This window comes from Cyprinodon variegatus, unplaced genomic scaffold (assembly GCF_000732505.1).
Source record: "Cyprinodon variegatus isolate N-32 unplaced genomic scaffold, C_variegatus-1.0 Scaffold32, whole genome shotgun sequence".
In the NCBI taxonomy this organism is placed as follows: domain Eukaryota; kingdom Metazoa; phylum Chordata; class Actinopteri; order Cyprinodontiformes; family Cyprinodontidae; genus Cyprinodon; species Cyprinodon variegatus.
Window position 1 is genome coordinate 109,951 of NW_015150485.1, and position 9,339 is coordinate 119,289.

Genomic DNA, 9,339 nt, shown 5'->3' on the forward strand with positions numbered 1-9,339 from the left:
ATGTGCATTTTTTTTTAAGTGGAGAGGGCGGATCTTTTAAAAACTTTGCGAAAAACCTCCAAAATACCTTTAACCTAACTGAAATTAGATCAAACATGTACTTTATTTATGGATAAAGTATTATAAGGTTTTTTAAAGACAAAAAAGCTAAACACAATTACTATTGATAAAAAGAAAAATGAAACAAGAGCTTTGCTTTTAATATTGATTTATTTTTTCAAACCAACCCTGATCAGTGGCCTCATGATAAGCACAAGCTCATTCCTCTGAGTAGATCGTAGGAAGGTTAGGCAGGGTACTGGTCCAGAAATTCACATAACGCATCCTTAGGTCCTTTTTAACGTAGCTGCCGTCCATATCTGCATTGATCTCTACAAACTGGTGTCCACTGGATGTGAATGCTGGCCACGTAGCAGGAACGCTCAGACCTCCTGAGTTAGGGTCTCTGGAACCATAACAAGAAAGAGAGAAAATGTCAGGAATAAAGTGATCAGTTTCTGGAGTTGCTAAATGTATTTTGTGTTGCTGTTATACCCCGTTTTGGCAAAGTTGGTCCAGTAGGCAATCAGATATCCAGAAACGTCACGATGACGTGGAAAGTATCCCAGTGCGGTGGAGAATGGCTTTCCAAAGACGTACTGCAAGTCATCAGCGTGGTCAGCTCCAAGCCAGCTGGGGAAGGCTTCTAAGGTGCCTCCCATACGGTTGGGCTCAGAGAACAGGTACGAGTAGGTGCGACCAGTTCTTTGGAGGAAAATTTAACAAAGATTCAGCACCTCAGATAAGTATTGACACCTTTCCTTGTTTGTCTAAATACAACAAACCTTAAATGTTGTTTATTTTGAATTTGAGACGCACAAAAATAAGAGATCTTACTAATGTGGTGTGAAAAAGAAATAAAAACGTCTGATCTTCTATTTCTTTAAAATAAACATCACAAAAGTTTGGCATATAACTAACTGTTTACATCTTATACCTCCTTAAGAATCAGCACAATGAAATGTGTTCCAGAGCAACCCATCCAAGAGACAAAATACAACAGCCTATATGAGGGGAAGGGTGCCTGAGGCTGCAGCCAGTGTAAGGCATTGGCCTTGGGTTAAAGGATAATGATTGCAAACACAAGCTAGATGAGGATAAAAAAATAAATTTCATCTCCTTGCAAGGCATCATGCAAGTTTGGAAAAAAAGACCCTGCATAGAGCACATGGAAGCCATGCAAGGTGTTGACTTTAAGGTGGTGAATGGGTAACTAGGGATTGAAAACTTGACGGCTGTTGACTTTTTAAGCAAGGTGGCGAATAGTGAGTTTTCATAAGTATTAAGCTAATACTCTGGAGAATTCACCATTTACTGCGTGTATCTCTTCAAGAACATTCAACATATTTTCTCTGGGTGTATTTAGGGTCATGGTCGTGCTTGAAGGTGAACCTCCAAGATGATCTCATACATTTTGTTGTCTCCAGACAGAAATCTTTTTATGCGACTCAAATATTCAAATATCTGTCTCTGGATATTGTTTTCAAGTAAAGAAATTTGTTATTTCTATTATATTTTGAGATATATTTCACAAATTGGAGCTACAGAATAACCAGAAAAAGTGCAACACAGACAGACAATGGAGTGAAACATATGCAATGACCTTTTTAAAGGTCCAGGGTGAACTAGGTGCTGACACTCAACTAGAAGCCTTTTTTTCTTGTCTGGATAATTCCAGCACACCATTACTGTATGTGATGACATCTAACAGAGAAGGTTATCCAGTGTCCAGTGGTGTGGTTTTATTTTAGAAGTGGGGTTATTGCATCACTAGCAATTGTCTGCCCATACTTTTGATCAAAAATCATCAGATCAAATGAAAAATGAAGATACCTTGAGGGTGTCTTCTAATATGAAGATCAATTACAATATGTAGGTGAATTGTTTTCAACATAAAGGATCGTGTAACTAGCTCTGTGTTTATCGATGTTAAGTGTGTTGTCAATAAATCTCTATATGTCACTTATATTGCGGCTGCTCACACATCTGTGTTGCTGAAAGCATATAATCTGCACTACTTTCATCTTTTTTTTTCTTCCTATTATTCATCTGATTTGCTCAAAACGATAACCATCAATGAAACAAAATGGTTTATAAAAGATTAAGCTTCTGTCCACAAAAATAAATATTGAATATCATACATCGGTACCAAGAACTTTCAGGAAGGAAAGCTTTCACAGTCATAGGTCAAGAATGCCCAAAGGTGGCTTTTCTTAATCAAGAAACTTAATCTGACTTCACTCTCTTCTCTGGTGCTTTAAAACTTCCACAGAATAAATGCACTCTCTTTCTCAGCTTGATAGTTTAGTATGGGAGCTGCACAGGAATGTCTGAAATAACTGAGACTGATATTTAATATATACATTTTTTTTTTTACCTGGCCTTGGAGGCATGGAGGAAAAGAGCAGCCTGAGTGGGAATCAGGAAAAGGTAGTCTGTCTCGACGGCCACAACGGTTTTTTTGATAGTTTCCCCGCTGGGTTTGGATCCCAAATCTGCGCTGTATGTGGCATAGGCATTTTCATAACCCATCGTTCCCTTCTCCTTGGTGAAGGAGCGCAACAGCCCCTTCACATCATCACTGCAGTAAGGAGGAGAATTTTGGACACTTAGATGAATGACTCTTTTTCATAGAACATTGACATTTGAAATCAAGTTTGGTATAAATCTTTTTGATCCTGACCTGCTCCCAACATAAAATATATCGTAATGTTTATTAAGTCTATTACTACTCACACAGTTGTCGTCAAGAGGGGCGAGTTGATTGATGGAACGTCTATGCCTGTGAAGATGTGTCCATCCATGTCATTGGCTCCAGCCATGTAGTCAATGTCAGCGGCGTTGTGGAACAGGTTCGACGGGTCATCCGGCAAGAAGTCGCCATCAATCACAGGAGAAAGAGCCATGTTGTTTACCACAGGAGCTGACCAACAGAGATATGGAGTTCGATTAATCGTCATACAAAGTGTGAAGTTAATTTCCTCTAATGTTTGAGCTAAATTCATTCACAATTGGGAATCTAAGGGCGATAAAGGCAATGGGGGTAAATGGGTCATAATGAATTACATTTTAGTCAATGCAAAGATGACACAGTTTAAAGCAGCTCTGTATAACTTTTGACCCAAGTATTGGATCAAATGGTTTCTCAGGTCGATATTCACAACTTGGAACGCACACTGGAAAAAATCTAAATCTAGATACAGTAAGTCATTTTTTTCTCAAAATAAGTGCATTTGTTCTTGAATTGAGGAGGTAAAAGAGACATTATGCCAATGGAACAAGACAATTTACCTTTATAATAAGAAAACAAAATTGCATTGTCTTATTTCAAGTGCATCTTATCTAAATATCTTATTTTAAGAGTAAAAACACTCATTCCATTGGCAGATCATCTTATTCAAATATTCAAATAAAGGGTAAATACACTTAATTTAAGAATATTTGTACTTATTTCTAGGTCGTTTTTCCAGTGCATTACTTGCCCTTCTTAAAAACATGCCTATGTAAATCAAAATGGTCAGATCCTTCACTGAATAAGTCATGTTACCCAAAGCGTCTAAAGGTCCTGCTTTAGGATAGAATAGAATTCAACTTTATCATCATTACACTGTCACAAGTACATAGCAACGAAATGTAGTTTGCATCTATCCAGAAGTGCTATACAGGATGTAAATATTCATTTACATGTGTACGGAGAAAATGTATGTATTGACTATAAATGGTGTATTTATAAAAAGAGAGTAAGAGATTATAGAATAACTATAAATAAACTATATACAGATTATACAGGAACTTTAGGATATGGATTTTAATAACACATATTTACTCATAAGTTATTTTAACTTTATGAAATAAAAGTTTTTTTTTATTATTTTAGGTAAATTTACTTGTGAGTCCAATTTTTATTACTGCAATGATTTAAGTGTCCTGTAGAATTTGTTGGCAAAGTGAAAATTAAGTTAAAATATAGTTTTCCATACATTTTTGACTGTTTTTTTCATCCAACAACAAAATATGTAAGACATTACACGGTCAAAATGTTGATTAGTTAAAAGCTATTAGCTGGGCATATTTTAGTTTCTGATTTTTTTTCTCTCTCCTAGTAATTCTGTGGGATAGGCTGCTGCTGCCTCCTCTCAAAATCCACACATTAAATATTTGATTTAACTGGTCTAACTTATACAATTAGGTACAAGTGTTTATGCCCAGAGTATATGCAGAAAGCTTTCAAACTGAGTTTTTTAAATGTTCCATATTAGTAAAGTAAATTAAAAAAGAAGAGGGTCATTTCTAGATTATTAATTGCTGGAAGCCTTTTCCTATACAAAATGACAATAATAATTTTAGTGCTGAAAATGCAAGGTTAAAGTGATTAAAAGCCTTTGTGCATTCACCTAATAATAAAGTAATAAAGTGTTTATGGCAGCTTAGCTGTTTAATCATGAACCATTTAGCCACATTCTTTGTATCTCTTATATAAATTTCTTTTTTATGCTATTCAACATAGCTGTAAAATATCAAGATCTTTATTGTGATCCACTTTACAATGTTTTGCTCCAGCAAACATCCCCAATAAGTAACCAGAAATAAGTGTACAGCTTACAATCAGGAGAGCCAGACAGCTCTAAAGTTGCCGCCAAAGTCAGAGACTTGGCATCGGTCATCTTCAGACACTTGGCCATGCGGCTATCGGTGGGACAGTTGACTTTCCTAGCAACCTAGAGGATTAGGTTAAACAAATGGCCCTTTATTAGGCTTAAAGACTTTGTAACCCAGATAATCAATACAACTTTTACGAGAGCCCATGTACCTGTTCTGCGTACTGGCGGGGATTCCTGTTTACAGCCCAAGGGCAAAGAGCGACGCCGCTCTGCGAGATGGCTCTCTTAATAAGCCCCTTGTTTTTAGGAGTGATGGTCTGAAACAGAAAATATATGTATTTTTAATACCTTTAAACTGACTTAGGACTTTTTACTTGAAGCAGTTTCTGACCTGAAAGCTAACACTGGCTCCTCCAGCAGACTCTCCAAAGATGGTGATTTTGCTGGAATCTCCTCCAAATGATTTGATGTTTCTGTGCACCCATGCGATGGCGGCATGCTGGTCCCACAGACCATAATTTCCTAAACAAGAATCCAATTGAAGTTTGTAAGAAAAAGCTAAAGGAAGATTAAAATCTTTTTAAAGGTTACCTACCTGGCATAGAAGAGTCACCAGTGCTCAGGAAGCCAAGAGCACCCACACGGTATCCTACTGTCACAACAATAACATTTCCTCTGTTTGCGATTTCCTGTCCGTCGTACAGATAGTTATCTAGGAAGGTACCGCCCATTGAGCTTCCAAGCATGAAAGCTCCACCAAAGATCCAAACCATGACGGGCAGATTTGCGGCAGCTAAAAAAAAGGGGGGGCTAAGAAGTTTTTCTTGTTCAAGCCTTCAACAAACTATGATCAGTCCAAGGATTTACCTTTATTGATGTGAGGCACCCAGATATTCAGGTAGAGACAGTCCTCACTTCCCATGACTTCATCCATGACTACCGTCCACTGAAGGCATCTGTCCTTGTAGCTAGTGGCCTTCAGAGTACCTGTTGAGAGACAGACACACAAGGGCAAATTTTAAGATAGATAATGAGGGGTAAAATACATTTCTTCTCAACATGTAGTTTACTTAGAATTGTCCATCCAATTGCTATTAGTACATGCATTTAAGTGGTGAAGTAGGTCTAGGCGCAGGCATGTCCAAAGTGTGTCCTCAAGGGCCACTGTCCTGCAGGTTTTAGAGGTTTTCCTGCTTCAGGACAGCTGATTCTGATGATTGCAGTTCCGCAAAAGCCTGCTAATCAGCTTTCAATGAAAATCAGCTGTGCTCGAGCAGGGAAACCGACTTTGGGCACGCCTGGTCTTGTGCATTACCATGTGTCTCAGATATTTTATGTATGTGAGTACTTTAAGCTGGACACCCTCTTTGTTGTGATATTACAATGTCATGATTTTTTGTTAAATCAGACGGACAAAACTGGAACCGCTTTTTAAGAATCAATACTAAAACAAGAATCTAAAATGGGAGCAACAGCGTCAGATAATAACATGATTAGATTTTTATTAATGTAGTAATCTAACAAAAATATGTTACACACATTGGTAACCTAGTTGTGGTACTTGCATTCTAATCCATTGTATTACTTTAACTTGATTAATCAAAGTAACCTTTAATAGTCGTTGGTTCTCTTATTTAAGGTTAAAGAGCTGTTATTTTTTTGTGCAGAGATTTAGCAGGATCGCTGAGATTATTATTATTAGCTTATGTGTAGTCATTTGGCTGATGGTCCATAATTTGGGCAGTGCCATGGTTTGATTGCCCGCATAGAGTGAGTAGAGAGATGCAAAGCATTGCAGAGAGCAATGCGGATTAATGATAATACTAGACTTGAAGTTCTTGCTGGAGTCAAAGGCCAAATGTTCCTGTGATTTTCTCAGTAAGTCCGTGAACAAGGACTTTATCTTTACAATTAACTCTAATCTGATGAAGCACCTCTCATTGTCTCATCTATCAACAACATTGACAGATGTGTGCTTTTCCAAAACATTGCACTTAAGCGTCAGCGTTATACTAAATTCCCCTGCATGGTTTACTGTTGTGTTTTTTTTTTGTTTTTTTTTTATAGTGAACTGGAATAGCGTGACTCCTATTTGATGTTTTTTTTTTTTAACAAAGTATTTGTTTGTTTTTGTTTTTTTGTTAATTTCCTAAAAAAAAGAGCTGTTTTTCAGTTTTATACCCTGTCTTAAAACATAAAACTTGCTTTACGCTCTTATTATAAACATGAGTCCATAATCAAGTTAACATTAATGTGAAATACAATCACCTGTCCCACTACACACACTACAATGGTGTATATTTGCATACAATGTTTCAGATATCAAGTCCTTTTCATTAATTGATTTATTAATTGCTGAATTTATTGATTAATATTAAACATTTAAAGCTGTTAAGTGAACTCCCACTCAGCTGTATTTACAGTTAACACAAAAGTCATTTCATAAGACAAAAGAAATCAAAATGAATAGACATTTTAGATAAGAAAAATAAACATGGTTAGGTTGCCTAGTAACTAGTTACTTTTTATTGTCCAGTAACTGAGTTGAATGATCAAATGTTTAAAAACTGATGAGAATTTTTCAACTCAGTATATTTTATAAACTGTACTTTTTCATGTATATTATTTGGCATGAAAACATCTTTTAGATATTGGGATTAGTCAAATGTTTACTGCAAATATCTCCCCCGACTGAAGATATGTTTAACATAATTTGCATTTGTTTAAAGAAAGGCCATGCATCATCTTTTAATGTGAACTATCGCATCATATGTAACTCATGCAATAGGTGAGCATTAATTAGATATAACTGACAATTTTCACTGATTACAAAGGCCTGTGACTGATTTACTCACCATCCCAGCCTTGGTGAGGCGTTGGCTTCTCCAACCTTTTAGGGACGGCAGCAAAGGGAATGCCTCTGAAAACGTCCATGTAGCGATTGGTAGCAATCTTAATATTTTCTCCCTGAACAAATCCTCCCTCGGTAGAGACAACACCAAGCTGCAAGAGTTCAGCAAAGAAAAATTCAATAAATTGGGTTAGTTATTATTAAATGAAGGATTCAAAATTCTATTTATAATAAGGTTAAGCAGTCTGCTCAACCGTAATGTAAGTACAGAAGAAAAAAAATCCCCTATTCACCATCAAGGAGCAATATCATTAATATAGCTGTTTCATTAAAACTAATACTGTCAAATTTGAATGTATTAATCTACAACGATATGGAATATGTTGGAAATCCTCGATTCTAGAAGTTTCTAATTGAAGAGGAACTTACGGAGGTGGCCGAGACGGCCTCCAGGAAAATAGCAGTAGCAATCAAAATCCCCAACATTGTCATTCGGATTCCTGTGTGAACACCTGGATGGCTGTCAGCCTCCCATTTATAAAGGAGACCTGCCCACAACAAACGGCAATACAACACCTGGGACATACACACCTAATGTTGGGTTTTTTCTCACAGTTACATAATTTCTAACTAGCTCACGTGTGCAGGATCAAGAGCATCTTAAATATTTAAAGATTTGCTTCTGAAAAAATGTGAACAAAAACTTAAAAATGTGAAAATGTACACCTCACAGTTTTGATTTATTTCTTTTACACAAGAACTGGTCAAATAGAATAGTAAGGTCATCAATGTTTGGACTATTTAAAAAGAAAAAAAAAAACAGTGCATGGACCGAATTTCCATATCTTGCCAAAATCTAATGCCATGTGGTGCACTCACAGAAACCAGTTTATGTAATGAGTTTTTGTTCAAACAGACGTGTTAAAGACTAATCTTTTGATGTGGTGAAACTCTTAATGTTAGCCAGAATCTCAAGGTTACATTTTTAAAGAGAAAAGGGGGCATCTTTCTCTTAATATTGACTTTATTGAAAGCCTTCATTTTTCCATTGTAAAATAACCTTGGATAATTCAGTATTAATAAAGAACATATATGATATTTTGGGTTCAATTTGACTTCAAGCTGTCAGAAATTATGGATCTCAGTTGGGCCCATATGTAGATAAGCAGATGAGGCTTATTTAACACTATGAAAAAAGCTTAAAAACGTATGAGGCATGGAACCAATATTCACCAGTGGTGGGTGAAAGAAAACACAAAAAAAGACAGTTAAGTGGTTGACATGAGCAAAACAGACTGAGAACAAGTGAACTGACTAGGATAATTTGTAGCAATAAAAAACAAGAAAGGCTCCAGCTGAATGTCATCGGACTGAGTATACAGAAAAAGAAATAACAAAGATATAACAGAACTGGTAAAAAAAAATGTAAAACATGAAACTAGACATGAAATAAACTGAAAGACACATTAAAAGATAAAAGAAATAAGACAGATTTTATTTGTCAATTTGTTTACACAAGTGTAAAACACAAAGAAATTTTGTTTGGAAACAGCTCACTGGACAGTTTCATCTTTTAAAAGGGCAGCCTTGAAAAATAGTAAAAATGACTGTAAATTTACTGTAAAAAAATGTATATATATATATATATATATATGTATGTTTATATATGTGTTTATATTAGGGATGCACGATATAATCGGCCCCCTATCGGTATCGGCCTGTATCGGCCTTAAAAGTGAATATCGGACATCGGCCACCCCACCGATATTTAACCCGATATTTGATCACCTTCTGAGTTTCTAAAGTCTAAAAAAATATATATATACTATATATATATATATATATATA

The 9,339-nt window shown here is 36.0% G+C and overlaps 1 protein-coding gene across 1 annotated transcript; it reads right to left on the reverse strand.

Annotated features, from left to right (window-relative positions):
• Positions 1–258: 258 nt before the first annotated feature.
• Positions 259–7,992, reverse strand: LOC107102216 (bile salt-activated lipase-like). Its single transcript, XM_015401430.1, has 11 exons — positions 7,921–7,992; positions 7,496–7,643; positions 5,508–5,627; positions 5,236–5,433; positions 5,032–5,162; positions 4,850–4,957; positions 4,643–4,757; positions 2,776–2,962; positions 2,417–2,620; positions 535–744; positions 259–445 (listed from the first exon to the last, which is right to left on the reverse strand). The coding sequence occupies exons 1-11, from the start codon at positions 7,981–7,983 to the stop codon at positions 259–261; spliced, it is 1,671 nt and encodes a 556-aa protein (XP_015256916.1). The 5' UTR covers positions 7,984–7,992.
• Between the last annotated feature and the right edge of the window lie 1,347 nt (positions 7,993–9,339).

What these genes read in the sequence shown, in the direction of transcription:
- LOC107102216 (XM_015401430.1), bottom strand. Translation starts at nt 7,983, where the DNA reads ATGACAATGTTGGGGATTTTGATTGCTACTGCTATTTTCCTGGAGGCC. An exon ending in GGTGCCTCACATCAATAAAG is followed by an intron (nt 5,434 to 5,507) that starts GTAAATCCTTGG and finishes CCTTTTTTTTAG; the next exon opens with CTGCCGCAAATCTGCCCGTC. An exon ending in GAGCCAGTGTTAGCTTTCAG is followed by an intron (nt 4,958 to 5,031) that starts GTCAGAAACTGC and finishes TTTCTGTTTCAG; the next exon opens with ACCATCACTCCTAAAAACAA.